This window comes from Gordionus sp. m RMFG-2023, chromosome 3 (assembly GCF_954871325.1).
Source record: "Gordionus sp. m RMFG-2023 chromosome 3, tfGorSpeb1-WG-v2, whole genome shotgun sequence".
In the NCBI taxonomy this organism is placed as follows: Eukaryota; Metazoa; Nematomorpha; class Gordioida; order Chordodea; family Parachordodidae; genus Gordionus; species Gordionus sp. m RMFG-2023.
In genome coordinates, this window is record NC_088777.1 from 8,752,729 (window position 1) to 8,771,501 (window position 18,773).

Below are 18,773 nucleotides of genomic sequence, written 5' to 3' on the forward strand. Positions count from 1 at the left end.
ACACAAATTTTATTCTTGGGCAAGCACGTAAAATAAATTTGAGTTTAAAAAAATATGAATTCAATTTAGATAATAGGTTTTATATCCTATTTATTTAAATTTGTATTCATATCTAATATTAAAATATACCTAATTATAGAATGCCAATCATTTATTATCACCCATTTCTTAAACTTATAGAATTGTCAATCCAAACGTTTCGCTTAAAATTGCGAACCTGAATCTTTGAAGATGTTACCATCTAAGGGATATTTTAAGACTTTAAATTGTCCCTTTTTCCAAAATGGACTTTGCGAAAAACCTTATTGTCATTTTAGACATTCCAGAACAGGTACAGATTTAACTTAATATAAATATTCCATGTTATATATTAATATTGACATATTTAAAATATTTCTTTATTAGATTTGTTGCCTATCATAACAACTAATGCTGGAAATTCTCTGCAAGCTTCTATGGCACGTAATATATTAGACATATCTAATAAACCAGAGTTTAATAACACAGATCTTCAGGATGCCAATGTAAACACACCTTTTACCATACCACATGAACCAGATTTTATAAATTACATGGCTGAAACTATTAAAAATGTTAAATCAGACACTCATGTTGGTGATCCAGATTTTTTAAATGGCCACAAATTTACAGAAAATGATTGTGATTTATCTGATGAAAATGATTCTAATTACATGAAAAATATATATGATTCTCATACATTATATCAACCATCATTCAAATATAATAAGAATGCTCCAGTTTATAATCCTACTCCTATTAGCCAATTAAAGAATATAAAACATGTTAATATCCCAGAAAACTCAATGGAAAATAAACTTAAAATTTTTACTAAAGAAGTGTTTAAGTCAGATAAACTTATTAATTTTACTATGGATTTTTTATCTAAACTAACTAAAGAAGAGCTAGATCATTTTAAAAAACAATATATTAATAAGGACAAGAATGATCATGAAATTCAAGATATAAATCAAAAAATCAATGGAACAGAAGTTGATAAATCTCTCTATACAATATTTTCAAATGATATAGAAATGTCTTCACTACCCATACCATCTCAAACAATTTCTGACCAAATTAATAACATCAAAACTCCTATAAAAAATAAAAATTCAAATTTTTTAAGTTCTTCATTTTTTACTAATCTTATCAATTCATCAGAAATGAAGCGATTTAAATCTGAGAAACAAGAAACTCAACATAATATAATTGATGAAAGTTCAAAAAAATGTGTTAAAAATAGTTTGCAAGAAGGTATAGATAAACATATACTTAATGAGGATAACATTGAACAAGATGACTTGATATCACCCATGTCTCCAGATCAATGTGATCCTGATTCTGGGGTACAATTTAATAGAAAAATCTATGGATCAAATAATCAGTCATCCAAAACAAAGAATACAAATAAAATCAAAGAGATCATACCAATTACTAAAGATTGTAAAAGGCTTTATCAGTTAGATGAAAAAACAAAAAGAATTATCCGTGCTGCATCTATCAAATGTCAAACTAACATTCACCTAACTAATTCCTCAGAAGCAAATGGTTCTAAAAATTTAAAAAAAGAATCTACAAATATAAAATATTCAAAAAATGAAGGTATATCATCAAGCCTTGTAAAATTGAATGAAAATGCAAGTGTTGTTGGTGAAATGAATGTGGATAAAGGTATAAAAAAAGAATGCATTAATAAGAAACAATCATTGCCTTTTAAAAGTATAGATATTGATATATTTTCCACTTCTACACCCAATTCAACTTCCCTGTCCAGATCCAAAACAAACTCATCAAATAAAAAAAATTGTCTCTCAACATCTGCTCCAAAAAAAGATCTAATAGCCCATCACAAAAACGTTGGTACAACTTTCAACAAGATGCACAATATTAGTTATAGTCTTAATAAAGAAAAAGAAACACCCAAAATTTCTGAAGATGAAATTGTAAGTGAACATGAAAGTGATTCTATGGTTTCAGTTTCTGATATGGATGATAACCTCTTTGGCTCTGATGATGAAACTGACAATATAACTAGTTCCTCTTGTTCACAACCTCCCAACAATACACATTTGGATTTTAATAAAGTTATTACTGGTAGTATTGAAAAATTATCACCTAGGAAGTACAATAAAGATGACATGAGAGATAAGCTAGAGCAGATCAAAAAGAATATTGAATTAGCCAAACAGGTTATAAACTATGTTAGAAAGAAAGGATTAATTAATGAATTGAATTTTTGCATGTAGGAATTTGATTATATAAACTTTTTGGCATTTATTAATTCTAATTTATTTGAATAAATTATCATTTTGATTACCAAAAACAATAAATTTATCTTAAAAAAAATAAAAAAATCACAGGGAACAATCAAACAAGACATGTATCAAAATGAAACAAAGGAACTCCTATTAAAAATAGAAGGCAAATCATCAAGTTTACTGAACCAGAAATCATCGAAGAATAATATTGTAGAAAACAATTTGTCCAAGACCAATTCACCCCTATATGACTCCACTAAAAATAAAAAACGGCTAGCTCATAAAGTTAATTATATTTTTTTGTTCATTATATCATAAAAATTCATATAAGATAAATTCTTTGGGTCTTTTGGTTCATTTTTTTTGTAAATATATTTTATATTACATAAAGGTTACCAACAATCCAGAGCAATCTAACAGTAAATCAATGTCTACCAAACTTCCCTTGGGCAAAAATAATACAAATTTATCTTTAAAACTAAATCCAAGTTATGTAATGTTGCAAAGGACTGCCTCAGTAAAACAAAATGTTAATCTCAAGAATGATGCCAATATTATTCAAACATCTGATAATATGGATGATGAGCAAAATATTGAAACAATCACTAAGAAGAGAATGTCACATATATTGCCCCAATATGTAACAATTTTCCCATTATTGATTTAATTATAGTGCAATCAGTTATATTTTATTTGAAATTTCTGCAAATAGATTTTATTAATTAAAAAAATTTCAAAAAAATATATGATTTAAAGGAAAATGACGTTAAAAAAATTCCCACCCTTGACAACCTAAATATACTGGATCAACCAAAATACATTGATAACTCAACATGTGATTTTGCTGCATCTAAAATATCTCTAACAGTTCGTCAAAGATATCTCAACATGTTTTATCGTGAGATATTAACTAAATATAAAGGTATAGATTAAGTTTATGCAACCTTATTTTTGTACAAAATTAAGTAAACTTCTTGCAATTAAAATTACTTTTCTCTATTTCACCCCTCTCTCCACATATTGTTTTTTGTGAAAATAATGGCAACCCAAAAAGATTGTTGGCCCTAAAATAAAATGGAGATATAACATTATAATAATCAAGTGTCTAGTACTATTTTTTTTATCATAGTTTGGAATCAAACAGCCATAGTTTATTACACAAGCTGAATGGGTAAAAAATTTTTTAATAAATAGTGATGTGTTAAACTAGGGCTGTGCCAATATTAAATATAGGATCGGCACCGATATTTAGCGTTTTCCAAAAATATTGGATCAGACCGATGCCTGTAAAAAACGATCCGATCTTTTTACTTTACTTTTTTTTGTTATTTTATGTATATATATTTTACATAATATTTTCTAAATAATTTTTTTTTAAACAATGCAAATGCACAACACCCTTTAAGTTTTATTTATTTTTTTAAAATAGATTTATAGTATTTTAAAGTTTTTTTTATAAAAATAGAAAGGAACACCCAATTTTGTTATTTATACTTTAAATAAAAGAATATTTTTAAATATTCTGAATTATGGAAATATTTTACAAAGGACATTAATTTTGCAAAATGCTTTATCTGCGGAATTCTAATTTCACGGGGAGTAATAATGAAAAATTCATTTAATATTACCAATATCCGTAAACTTTTTTTAATTATTGTAGAAATAAAAACATTAAATTAAATACATAATTCGATTTTTTGCATAAAAAATATTTATTTCTTAATTACATTTGGTTCAAAGGGAGGTGGTGAAAAATCAATATAAATATCGGATCGTTTTTGAACCAATTCGGAAAATATCGGATCGGATCGGTGGAAAATATGTGGATCGGCACAGACCAATGTTAAACCATCCCGATCAAGTCCAATACTAATATTATACTCTATTGATCTATTCATTAAGGCTTTCAATACAATTTGCGATAATTTGATACATAAATGATCAAAAAAATTAATGCTTAAGATCTTAAAATGCAAAAATTAATAAATTTTTTTAAAATATTAAATCTAATATGCTCTGCATATTTTAAAATAAAATTTTACATTTATAAATACCTATGACAAGGCAGCAGTAGATTTACTATAACGTTGAATTCTGCGAGCATATTTGTAGAATTGGACTTTATATTTTTATATGTTTGTAGTGAGAGGTAACAGGTAAGCAATTTATTGTTATTCCTTATTTTCTACAAACAATTTTAACAAAATTGAAATATTTTTAAAACATAATATATTACCAGATATTTTATCCAATTAATTATCTGAATTGTAAACTAAAAAAATATTAACCAATTTTAATATTTAATTTTATATAAGTGGCAATCGTAATCCTCAAGTCCCTGTACCAATGTTCTATACTTTCTATTTTTAAATTATTTTATTTCACTTAATTAAATTTATACATATAAACTCACTAAAAATATTATCGAAAAATAAAATAAGCAGAAAATGCATCTTCACATGAGATGGATGAACCAAATGAAGATAATGAAAATGTTAAGAGGGCGTTTGAAACCGAATCAGCCGTTTATTCAAAAGGCCTGACCTCGCGTTCTGCCTACTTCAACACTGCGGCTTCCACTATAAAACATTTGCGTAGCGTTTTGTCTAACAAAACCCATAACCATAAAAATATAAACCCGAAAAACAACCCTAAAAGACCTGCAATACACTCACCCATATTAACTGATAAAATGAAAAGTTTTGAGTCAATGTTTGCTTCAGCGCTTTGCCAATACATGGCTTCCCCAAAACAATTGGCGGAAAATGGGTACCCAGTTTTGATATTCAATGATGATAAAACGTCTAAAAATGTTATCAGGCCCATTGTCAGAGTTACACCAGTTGAGAGACCCAGCGTAAATATTTTCGCCAACCAATCAAAAGAACGCCGAAATACATGTAATGTTCATCTTAATTCTGACTCCCGTCAATCAATTGTCAGGAAGGGGCCGAAGATATCCATTCACAAAGATCCTGTTTCTACCGAGCAGAAAAATTCTGAAGGGGATTCAAAAATAATGCATACCTTTACTTGCTGCAGATGCGCCAAAGGATATTCCGTTTACGAAATACCAGGAGTAGATGGCGGTAATTGATTCTTAATTTATACCCTATTCTCAATCTCATAGTACCTTTATTCTTGAGCACCTAAGCGTAGCCAGGAATAGCCCCTCCCCCCTCCAGAAATTTATTCTCGTAAATGTCATTTTAAGCTAATAAAATTCCTCCTACACACCCCACTCTCTTAAAATAATGTATACAATATATCACTATGAAACAAGAATCTGAAAGAAATATTAGCCAAAGTTAATTTTTTTAATACGAAATTTTTAATAAGAAAAAACATTTTATAAAAAACGGAGAAAACCAAAATATTTTTTATAAAAATCGAATATAGCCAAAGACCGCATTAAAAAAAATCTAAAGACTTCCAATAAAATTTATGTGGGAAAACAATACATAAAAGTGCTCCCTTCCCTAGCAGAATCTTCTCTACGCCAATCGGCTTGAGCATGTTATTGTATTTAAAAGAAGAATGTTTATAAATTAATATTGAAGAAAGTTTTAAATAAATTAGCAGTAATCTTTAAAAAAAAACTACCGAAACTTCATATTTTATTTTGTTAATTCACATAAAATAATGGCAAAAATAAAAATAAATGAAAATATACATCGCCTATATTTTGAAAGCTTGGAAAACAATGCTTATCTCTAAGAGGCCAAATTAAATGGGTTTCCTTATTTCCTACATTAACATTCATTTAAACTATAATTTATAACAGGTAAAAGCTCTTTCATATACGTCAAGCCTAACGAGGAATGTTTGTACCATTGGGGCCGCCTCCGCAAAACTGGATCAGGTGGTGGAAAAAAGAATGCTGCCCCGATTTTAACCCGATTTTCTTGTTGCGGCGAACCGGGGTTGGACCCAGGTTGTACTTTGGCCTCTCGTCATGTCAATGACAAACCCCTCGGAATTTACAGGTCCTTCTGTGCGAATAATCAAATCTATTCAAATTCGTCTAAACGCCTCAAATCAGACGATTTAGATCGAAATTCAAGGCAATCCACATGGGTTAGTACCTCATTAGGGCCCGCAGTTCCATTATCGTTGGAGATTGGTGCAAAAAGCGACGAAAGTGAAAAAAGGAATAACATAAAATCCGATACTTTTAAAAATACTCGTGAGGAGAAGGAACAATCTAAGGTATACGGTTTGGATTGCGAGATGATTTACACACCCCTGGGTACTGAAGTTGCTCGGATTACGTTGGTGGGATATGAGAAGCCTTTAGAAAATTTTAGTAATATATTTATTCTACCGAAAATTTACTAGAGAAAAAGAAAAATTTATAGATTTTCAAATATTTCTCGAATGAATTCTATGATGAATATAAATACGACAGCTCATTTAACTTATCTTTTTTTTTAAATGCACTCCTAATTAGTTTTATAAATTAGATTTACTAAGCATAATGACTCTTAATTCTAAATAAGACAACAACTACCCACTAACAGAAAAAAATATAGGCACAATAGTTATAGTATAAATCATTGTAGTTTAACTCAAGGGGAAATGTTGTTACAACAACTTATTTATTTAAATTTATCTTCTTCTATTTATAATAATATGACCTATCAGATTTGACAAGTTATTAATAAAAACCCATTTTTAATATATCTTTTACAATAATCTATATACTTAAACCTTTAATTAACTCTAACTTCTTACTCTAACCTTTAATCCTATACTTCTTTACTTCATGTCTAATTTTAAATATTCTTATCCAATTTTAAAAAAATTCCCTTGTTAATCAGTCCTATAATTGAGCTATTATTAGTATAAATATAGCTCAAAGTAGCTCGGAAAAAAAATAAGCCATAGATACAAAAATTAGCCATGGCTTATCAAACATGCTACACTACCAGAGAGAGAAATTTTTTTTTTAATAAAAAGCTTAAAAATTTAATGTCCCTTGTACAATATTAGACAGAGTTGAATCGAAATAATCATAGAGATTCTTTATATCTCCTTAAATTTAAACAATATTAAAATGATTAATTTATATAGTAGGAATTTATTATAGATAATATAAAAAATATTTTTTAATAATTAAATATAACAATTTAAACTTATATGCAAAATTTCGGAGGCCCTTTAAAGCCCCATGCCTTAAGAAAAGGAAAATCGAAATTAGGGCCGCATCGATATTGAAATGACCAAATTATAAATATGTATATCTCAGAATTGGCAAGAGATTGGCAGCTAATTTTTTATGCATAAACATCTTGTAATATCGATATAACATCACGATTTGTCATAAAAAAAATTATTTCAAGGAAACATTTAGAATCGAACGATTTAATATTTGTTCAAAATTGGATTGGTTTAGCCGATCCAAAACATAGGGCCGATTTTATTTGCCGCCACCAACCCCTCATTGAAATTTTTTGCTTGATAACATACTTTTTTAAAGTATCTAAGATGGTTACATATTAAAAAATATCTGTCAATCTTGTGCCAATTCCAAAATAGATACATTTATAACCAGGTCTTTTTAATATCGGCTAAAATTGGGTCAAACTTAATCACAATCAATGCACAAGAGGGCAGCTTTCCCACTTTCTCCCCCGTTCGCTTGTTGCTAGGGCCTCTTTGTTAAAATGGCATACAATAAAATGTTGTGAATTAAAAGGAGATATATTTATTATTTATATTACAGACTAAAAAAATTGATTTAATCACACCAACCCTAGTAAAATGAGATTTTAAAAATTGTTATTAAAATCAATATGATTTATTAATCATGCCAACCCTATAATCAATCAAATATATTTTAGGGATAGTATAGGAAATTTATTTTTAATCTACCTTCTCAATTTTATTTAAAAATTACAAATTTTGTTATATATTTTTTCTTCACGAAAAGTTAAAAAAAATAAAATAAATTACAAACCTAAGAATTCTTCGCTCATCAAAAAAATCACGATTCGCAAGAGACGGTAATATACGACACCTACGTTAAACCCAGGAATGAACCGGTTATCGATTACAACACTCGGTTTAGCGGTATCCGATCCGAACATTTAAACCCATCGATTAATATAGATCGGTTAGTCACTTTCGATCAAGCTAGGATCGACCTCTGCCAATTTCTCGCCAATCCCGCTGAATCCCTCGAAAAGTTATAATTTACAATATCAATACAATGTATATGGATATAATAACCAGAAATAAGTACTATTTTTCCTCTCCTAAAATTTTAAAACGGCCCCTTACTTTCTTTAAAACCTTTTCAATATGCCCCCCATCCCGTTTGCATATTTATCGAAAGGATATTTTTTTTTTTTAAATTATATGTATATTTTTTAAATGTATAAACACAAAATCGACTATTAGAAATTCTCCTGCGAAATCATACGTTGTACTCGTCGGACACTCGCTTGAAAGCGATTTGGTGGCGCTCGAACTGGTGCACAATAACATTGTCGATACTGCTTTAGTATTTCCTCACAGACTCGGACTTCCTTTCAAAAGGGCTCTAAGGACGCTCAGCACAGAAATCCTCAAGAAAATCATTCAGGAAGATGGTTTTTTTAGAAATTATTTTAAATTTCTCTTTGTCAATATTAATTTTTTTTTACCTATTGACTCTCTTCTTAAGACTTTTATGACTTTTTAAAAAATATGAGTATTTTTTGGAAAGACAGCTGACAAGGTTAAGACTTATGCTAAGTATATAAAAACAAAATTAGGTAATCTTATTTATGAGGATTAAATGCTGCCCATTTTTTTTGTTAAATTTTAAAAAAAAGAAGATAATATCATCATTAATAAATGGCAATTAACATTACAATTATATCATCATAGGAAAGGTATAAACGGAAAAATCTTTTTGAATTTTTTAAAAATATATTCTCCATTTCAAATAAAATAGATTTGATAAATATCAATTTGGGTATATATGATCACATGACATGACATATCAGATGTGACAAGATTATCAATAAAAATAATTTAATTATATTAAAATAAAATATTGTTATTTAATGTACACTATTCTTTGAACATTTTCTCACATATTTGCTCGCATTTTAAATTTTGTCAGACTTAACCAATTAAATAAATTTCTTACCCTATGAACATTCCTATTTACTTCGAAAAAAAGATAATTTTAAAACTTTCAATACTTTATGGGAAAAATCTTTTTATATCCGTTGGCGCCTGTGATTTTTTATTAAGTTGACAACACCTACATCTAAAAAGAATTCGGCGACGTGATAAATGTTTTTGATTATTATTATTGAATTAATTATTTATATAAGAAAAATAATATCAAATGTATTTTTTTAAAGATATTTTTAATTTATTAAATGCGATATTATTTATTTTAAAAAAACATTTAATTTACAAATAACATACACTATAAAAATAACAATAATTTTAACATACCATTTTTTATTATAATTTAAGATATTTTGTCACTTTAACCAAATTTTTCTAGTATATATAAATGATCATCACATGGGAAAATGAAATATGCCTACACTTTGCATAACATTATAAAGATTCTCATCAGCAGGAATGAACATGATCTTAAATTATTTAACTCTGATTAGTTGGTTGAAGAACTTATAAAATAAAAAATTTTAACCCTCAAAAAGTTGAATTTATCCACATTTAATCTTTATTTAGAAGTATTATGAATAATTAGTTAATTATAAAGAAAATTATATTTCTGCAATAAAAATATGAGTAATCAATTTAACCATATTTTTTTATACTTCGGTATTACGTGCACTTTGAACCCTCGCTTTCAAAAACATAATAAATGAATATTTGAAAAATAATGTTACCCCAATACAATTTATATGCCAACATGCTGCGGCTCTGCTACCTACATGGACAATCTGCAGATTAGAAAAACGCAGAGGTGACTTCCGAATCATATTAAAATAATAACGATTAAACATTCATAACCAGAATTTGGAACAACAAGATCATTTGAATGATCTAGAAGGAGAATTTTATTTATTTTCGCCTCATACTTTAGAGATAACTGATCTTACTTTTTAAAATAACAGCATTGGATCTCATCACCATTGGAGCAACAGGACAATTTAAAATAATCTAGAAGAAAAATGTTATTCATTATTTTTGTTAGCTGATATCTTAAATTATATTATAAAAGTATTGGATATTCTCAAACTTTCAATTTTCACCGGAAAATCTACACACAAGAAGCGTGTATTTTCTATAACTGGGCTCGCATTCAACTAGAAGATCTTCATTACGCCCTTCAAATTTTTATATAATAATTTTTATACATGATAATTGTAACTCAAAGAAATCGTTAAATTGATGATATAATTTGATTTTATTATTATAAATACAAATTCAAAATTTGCACAATAAATTTTGTTTCAAAAAGTTGTTTCCAACAAAATTATTTTATGGCGGCGTTGACGCCGCCGTTAGACGATCGCTTAAAAAAAGAAACGCAGGCACCGATAAAACTATTTGCACACATGTTCAACTGCGGCCCAATTTTTTTGAGAAAAAGATATCCAAATTCTCAAAATTATATTTTTTGCGTTTTTAGAATATTTAGTTTAAAGCAAAAATCATAATTTACTTTTTTATATATATTTTTTTAAAATGTCTTAAAATTAAAAATAAAACATTTAATTAATCAATCATTTTACCCTTTCATAATATCTTTTTTACAAAAAAACGTTAATTAGATGATGGACATGATAGTAAAGAAGATGCTATGACTTGTTTAGAGCTGATGAAATGGAAGGTTAATAGGGATAATCCTAAAGCGTTTGCATGATTCCTTTTCTTCATTTACAGATTTTATCATATTATGTAAAAATGGCAAATTTCGAGTGATTAGACAAACAATATGATAGACGCTGCCCTCCTGCTTATTGTATTTAAATATCCTTTTTTTTTTATAAAATGAAAAATGACAAGATATTAAATTAATTTATATATAAAAACTAATAAATTTTTATAGAAAAAAATTTGTATTTTCGAAGGAATTTAATTTCTTTAGGATTGGGGGTTAGAAATCCCTCTCCATGATAAATTTTTTCCTAAAACTTAAAGGGAAATATATTTCATTATTAAATTTATTTAATTGTCACGAGAGACTGAACAAACGGTCACTAAAATGAGGCGCTCATTTTCTGAAGTTTTACTATATCATTCAGTCAATGATGCCTACAAAAAATACGAATCTGATATTTATACTATTCTTGTTACAATATAATTCTTTATTTTTATTCGTACGAAATAATAAAAACATTATTCGATTTGATTCGTCGAAAATTCGATTCGAAAATTAAATTCCATAAAACCTTTTTCAAAAATGAAAAATGTATTACTCAAATTTAAAAAAGTTATAAATGCGTCTGGAAAAAAAGTTAAGAAAAAGTTCTTCACGTAACATGTTAAAATCTCAAATATTTAGGAATAATTTCTAATACTTATAAATGGGATAGGTTCTGAATAGTTAAAAATTTGGGGTACTCGTTTATATCTCCTAGATTTTTTTTTATAAAAATTATATAATTGATGCTAGGGAAGTAAAAAAAATCGCTATAAAAATGGGGAAAATAACTTAAATCCAAATTTGTGAATCTTTAGAATTTCCCCCCATTTATAGCCATTTTTTTAAAGCCCTAGCACTTTTTATAATTAATTTTATTATAGCTTATAAAAAAAATTTGGGAGATTAAATTAAATTCCTAATTTTTACCGGGAACCTACAAATAATTTCTAATATTTGCAAATTATTCTGGATAATTATTCGACAGATAATATAATTTCCTAATTCATATTCGATTCAAATAGTAATTAATTCGTTTTTGGTATGATAACCACGGCTGTGAACCTAAATGATCTGAACATTCATGATTTTACTGAACCCAAACATTTTTTTAGAGTGCAGGCTGTGTCCTAATTCGACATAATTTTGATACTTAATTGCCTTTTAGTTTAGGATAAATAGCTTTTGATAGGACACCAAATTTTAGTTTGTTATGAGTTTGAAAAAAGATCATTTTTTAAAAAAAAAATGTATACAAGCCCTCCAAAAGTTTCTTTTTTGGATGTGTATTAACTGTTCATAATTTTTGTTTTAGATCTAAGTAGTGAGAAAATTGAATAGGAAATAACATAATTATTGAATAAAAATTATTATTCAGTTTAGTAATATGAAACATTTACAGTATATTATACATTTTTACAATAAATATATATGCTATGCTCAAATATACATAATTATGTATATTTTATTATAAAAGTGTCTACAACAAATTAAAACCACCTTATTCTAATAGCTCACCTAGTCCAGTACTTTTGATGTCTGGCAATCCATGGTCTGAGGTTCAAATCTTATTAGGCCATATATATTGTTTTTTTTTAAATTTATTTGATATAAAGTATTAAAATAATATGGGAATATATAATTTTTTAAAATTTAATTAGTACTGTTAATGTTAAATTACATTTATTATAGAAACAATTTAGTTAATCTTATATACACTTGTATTTATTTTTGGATAAAAATGTGGATATCTGTTTAACAAAATTTATTATATAAATATTATTAAATATATATTATTTGTTACAAAGACGTTTTACCAATGTGACACGTTCTTGGCCAACCCGATTCTTACCTATCCGTCCCAATTATTTTTTTGTTGAAATTTTTTCTTAATAATATATACATAATTTTTATTTATAATACAGTGTTGTGATGATTTAATGAAACATATTGACGATTTAATTAAAACACATGCATATATAATTATATTCGTTACAAATGTATAACAAAAGAAATTTCAATAATGCTTTGTCTATATTTTAATTATTTTTGCAAATATTATCATTTTATATGAATGGGTTTGAATTTAATCGTCAATATGTTTCATTAAATCATCACAACACTGTATTCATTCAGATTAAAAAAAAATTTGAAAGAAGATAGATTTTAAGCATAACATCAACTTAATGGCCATACTAGATTTCGAGCTCATAAGGTTTAGAAAGATATCAATAAAAAATTGAGCGTTGCTAAAGTTTGTATATTTCTTGTTCACATAAATTTTATTGTCTACTTAATAATTGTAATTTTATCGTCTGCTTTATTTGTATTTATATATTTTTGTTTATAACTAATGGGTTGTGCAGATCCACAAATTTTTTACCGATCCAATATTGCTAAAAAACGATCTTATATTTATATTGAATCTCATTTAAAATATTTGCACCTAGCCCAGGCTTAAGGTTTGTTTTCAATAAGTTTCGCTAAAATGTATTCACGGAAATAAATTCACGATATTGTCTTCGCTATGATGTTTCACTTCACGATATTATCTTCATTCTAATTCCTACGCAGTAAAAGTTTTGCTAGTGTTAAAGGCTTCGCTGAATTGACCTGATAATTTATGATATATTATCTAATTACAAATACACAATACAGATATCAAGCACAATAGATTAATAAAAAGGTTTTTGTAGAAATAGATAGCCATAAAGGAGATATAAAAGCCATAATTGACATTAAAAAAAAATTATATTAAAAATATGATGAGTGGAAAATATCTAACAAGCTGGGCATGATTTTTCATGAAAAAATTTATGTATTGTCCGGGCAAATTTTTAAATATATTACAATGGGCCAGCCAGGCCTGGCTAAATTGGACTTGATCAAAAAACTTGTGCAGAAATTCTTAACAGTTCGGGCCTTGCAAACCTCTAGTATCTATATCGAAACATTTTGATAAATTTCTTGTAATATTTTCGAGTTTATCTAGATTAAAACAAGACAAATTTATCTTACACAATGGAAAACCAGAAAAAAATCTAAGGGTTTAATTTTATATTTTCCTTACTATATAAATATTTTTGCCATCCATCCAAATTAAATTGGTTTTTTTTAAATATAGAAATCTCAATAATTTACTATATTTTAGAGATTATTCTATGATTTTTTATATATTACAACACAAAGCTACCTTCTAGTGAACCAGTAGGTTTTATTAATCTAGCTAAAAACATGTTTACATATAAATAGGGATGCCTTAGAAATTGTTAGATATTATATTATTAAAAAAGCACTAATATTATTTTCTAATCATTTAAGAAAAATTTTTCTTCACTTTACCTATGCAAATAGATACATTTTAAAAGTATTAATAATTTGAATTTACACGTTATATATAAATATATTTTAGTTCTATGCCTTGGTGTGTGATTTAAATTATTTTAGTTTTGTTTATATTCTATCGCCTAACAATTCGCCCTTTTTATTATTTTATCACTTAAGTTAGATTTTATTTACGTTTTGCCTAACTTAATAATTAATTATTATTTTATCGAATAATAATATAAATATATATAGTAAACATTTTTGTAATCGGACATTCATTTTATATATTCTTTTTTGATTTCGTGACATGAACATTTTGATGATGTATTATATGTTTGATACAGTGATATACTTCTATGTACTTTTGATTACCTGTCATGTATTATTGTTACGAATAAAATTATAAATAACAACTTCGGGATCACATTTTTAGCACACGTCTTTCTACAATAGAAAATAGATATTTATATAAATACACAATTTTCTAAAAATAATAATTATTTTTTAAAAAATTTATAATTTTTTTTCAGTAATTCAATTTGGATGGTATATCTCCCATGATTTTTTCTCCGTCTGGCGTTAAGGCAAAATTATGATCTACGATATTTGAAAGCGATTTTTCTATGAGTTTGTCGAGATCTTCCATGTTTGTCACGAAATTAACGCTTTTAGCCTTATATTTTACAAAATAAATAAATGTATTCATGATTAATAATAAAAGTAGAATATAATTGTGAATAAAATTCGAAAACATGTCTTGGGCTTACTTGTCTGTGATTGAGTATGAATAAATGTATTGTAAAGCTAATGAAAATAATAAAAATGATTATTGTAGGTGTTGGTTTCTCTGAGGGATGTTATAATCAAAGATTATATGAATGAAAAAATGATTAGGATAATCATTTTCATGAGCATCTTCAAATGAGAATAATCTATAAATGGGTTAAAAAAAACTGCCTCCCTCCACCTTTACATACTTGACTTTCGATATAAAATCTTTATGACTCTAAAAAGCATCGCCCGTTTATTAAAAGGTCTATAGTTAATAATGTCTCAAAGTAGTCTTTCAAGAATAGTAAAATTCGGCAATAAAAATTAAAGTTCTAAAATGTGATGGATTCTCATTGTGTTGAAGTAAAACAGGACCCTTCCAGTGTTGTTAAACGCTACTTTTAAAAGTAGCGCGCTATCGCTACCGCTTTCAAGTGAGTTAGTGCGCTATTAGCTACTTTTTACGCTATTTTGATTTTTTTTAAAAATATTTTTTACGAAACTTTATTTCCACAAATAAAATATTGGTATAAAAACATGACTATAATTTGTTACATATATATAATTTATTTATTATTACCCTTTAATAATAATATTTCGGTACTGTCATCCCCAGTCTAGAGCGACGATCAGAAAGTATAAGCTTTGCCATACTAAATAATCGTTCAGAACTAGCGCAACACAGTATTAAACTTAATATACACACTTTTTATATGAAAAAAATTATCAAAAATGAGTACTTTTAGATTTAAAAAGCATCTAGAGGTTCAATAATATTATTTATTTCAAAAAAATCGTCTATGGAAGGCCGCTGTTTCGATCTTTCTATAGTATTAGTATCGTGGTTAGGCATGACATTTTTTAACGTTACCATCAGCCTATCAAGTTGCCCTTTAGATTTCAGTTTTAGATTTTTAGACAATGTGTGGTCACTCCTAAATAAGTTCTAAAAATATGAATACCATATTATAAATCTGAAAATAAACATTTTTACCTTCTATTGCGAGTACAGCAATCTGATGTTGTACAGATGTAGGAGACATCTGATAGATTTAATATTAAAAATTCTTTCTTTCTATAAAGCTATCCAAAATTCTTGCCATCAATGTCTGCCGGCAAAATATCTTGGTACGTGGAGAAAAAGTGTTTATCATCTTTATAAAACCATTATCAATCAAGGATAATGGTTGAACAGTATCTATTATAAAGTTCATTATGACTTTGTCAACCAATTTTTGAGATACACCTGGTGTTGATGAATCCAAATTGCTTAATTTTGTTTGAATTAAATTTGATTTGGAAGTGGATGTATCTCCTTCCATTACCCCAAAACTTTTGAGATATTTTTTAATCTCTTTATAATTTGAGGTGTGAACAGTCTAAAATTATAACAGTAACACTTAGAATAAAAAATATGTAGGAGATAGTACATAAAAATGATTGAAATAACTATTTTAATGTTTTAAATAATTTAGATAAATTTGAATATATATAAAAAAATGATTGGTCTTTGATTTAAATTTATTTTAAAAATTAAGGATTAGCCTACACATTGATATTAAATTTGTTTAATATATTAGCTTTAAATGTTTTTTCAAATTAAAGCTGCTTGTATGATTTGAGGATAAAATTTTGCGACACATCTTGCATCGAAACCGATATCCAGTAGTAATTTTTTCTTCAAGATTAAATTATTTTTTGAATTTTGGGAAAGGATAATCTATATTTTTATCATTTTCCAAAGAAATTTTGCTATCTTCAACAATCTCACACATTTTTAATAACTAGATTTATAATGCTAACTAGATTTATAATGCTAACTAGATTTATAATGTATATTTTTAAATATAAATTTCAAAATTAAATTAAATAAAAGGATTATCATTTTTAGATTTAATAAAAAATATATTTTAATAATTTTTAAATTAGTAGCGAGCTACCGCTATCGTTATTTTCTAAAAAAAGTAGCCCGCTACTACCGCTACTGAAAAAAGTAGCGCGCTATTTTAACAACACTGCTCCCTTTATCATAAATTTTGAAACTTTAATTCCAATAGTTATTACGGCCAAAATAATTAAAAAATTTAATTTAAATAATATAAAAGTTATACCACTAATGGTGATATCTTGCTAATATTAAATTAAATTTACAATTTTTATATCATCATTTTGAGATCACACTCTGGATATTGATGGATTACCTTTAAATAAAATTTTTCATTCAAGACAAAAATTCTTTTGAGCTGTTCTTCCCACAGTATGAAAAAATTAATTATTTGTTTTCCAAATACTTTCTACAAAAATTTTCTCTCATATAAAAAAAACATTTTTGCATTTTTTCTGAAATGTTTATGTTAGTATTATGAGTTCTCTTTGCCAAATTACTATTTAACTTTAATTGTGCAAATTTTTCTGAATTATATGATTGCTGGAGTTTGTGGCGAAATAAAAAAAAATGAAATTTAAAAATGGTGAAAGCATATTTTTAATTTTCCTGCCTAGAAAAATAAATAAATCACTAACAGGCTAAGATTTTGGGAAAAATATAGGAATGCTTATAAAACATAAAGTAGGATTGTATTAGCAAAAAAATTTCTTTAAATTAAATAGCACAGGCCAAAAATTTAATATTCTACAAGTCAATGGTATAATTTAATTTTAAAATAAAAACTTGTAATTCTTCAATTTTCCTATCAGCATTTTCCAGCCTAATCAGGGTTTTATCTTTCTCTTCTAAGAATGTTTGAATTTCTTGTTCCTGTTTTTCCATCCATTCTTCTAACATTTTTTGTTCTCTATATTAATATTAATAATTTGCTTTAAGTTAGAAAGAGAATATGACTTGATAACAATATTAAATAAAAAGTAATTTGTGTATCTTTAAATTATATTAAAAATATCAAAAAAAAAATTTGTATTTAAAGCTTTATTCAAAAAAAAATTCTTAATTTATAATATTTATAAAGCCTTGACATATAACTTAAAAAACAATTGTGTAACCTTAATTTACTGATCCTTTCATTCTCTTTGTCATTTTCACAAATTAATCTGGTAATTTCTGTTTCCCTGATTTGTCTTTCCATGTCATCTTTGCCTCCTCTTAATTTTTTGTCATTTTCTATCATTTCAAAGTAATTTCTAGTAGTATATATTTAAAAAAGTGCATAAAAAAATTATGATAATATTTGTAATTAGAAAACATCTGTGAAACTTATATATTTGCATTTAAATGGAATTTTAAGGGTTATTCTTAAAAGGATATTAAAAATCATCGTCAATAAAAACTCAAATACTAAACCTAATTGATTTGACTTGAGTTCTATATTCAAATATATTATTCCATATCATTTTATTTTCTTTGTCTGTATATTGGGGAGGCATGTTAACACGAAATAATTTTGTCTTGCCAACCTTTCTAACCTTTCTCGCTATGAAACGTTTCTGTGTAATAAATAATATAAATTTTGTAAAATTGGATAAGTACTTGATGATTAATTTCATTTTTAAAATTTAGACATTTGAAAAAACTAAGCATCACTTGAGGTTTGGCTAAAATAAGA

At 26.6% G+C, this 18,773-nt stretch overlaps 2 protein-coding genes across 5 annotated transcripts; one reads left to right on the top strand and one right to left on the bottom strand.

The window, feature by feature from the left end:
* The first annotated feature begins 222 nt into the window (after positions 1–222).
* LOC135925639 (uncharacterized) lies at positions 223–12,764 on the top strand. 4 transcript variants are annotated; one of them, XR_010571693.1, is made up of 11 exons: positions 223–331; positions 406–2,207; positions 2,379–2,561; positions 2,668–2,916; positions 3,033–3,198; positions 4,718–5,365; positions 6,061–6,582; positions 8,241–8,463; positions 8,679–8,869; positions 11,024–11,214; positions 12,593–12,764. XR_010571693.1 is itself a non-coding variant. In XM_065461020.1 (11 exons), exons 1-11 carry the CDS (start codon positions 232–234, stop codon positions 11,113–11,115), a joined length of 4,131 nt encoding a protein of 1,376 aa, XP_065317092.1. In that variant the 5' UTR covers positions 223–231; the 3' UTR covers positions 11,116–11,559. The 4 variants fall into 4 exon arrangements, 3 of the variants coding, with proteins under 3 accessions (XP_065317092.1, XP_065317090.1, XP_065317091.1); XM_065461020.1 differs by lacking the exon at positions 12,593–12,764 and having other exon boundaries at positions 406–462; positions 508–2,207; positions 11,024–11,559; XM_065461018.1 differs by lacking the exon at positions 12,593–12,764 and having other exon boundaries at positions 11,024–11,559.
* A 1,971-nt stretch (positions 12,765–14,735) lies between these two features.
* LOC135926584 (small ribosomal subunit protein mS26-like) lies at positions 14,736–18,773 on the bottom strand. The gene is made up of 5 exons (XM_065462511.1): positions 18,698–18,773; positions 18,512–18,654; positions 18,214–18,351; positions 17,885–18,008; positions 14,736–15,115 (listed from the first exon to the last, which is right to left on the bottom strand). The coding sequence occupies exons 1-5, from the start codon at positions 18,746–18,748 to the stop codon at positions 14,969–14,971; spliced, it is 603 nt and encodes a 200-aa protein (XP_065318583.1). The 5' UTR covers positions 18,749–18,773; the 3' UTR covers positions 14,736–14,968.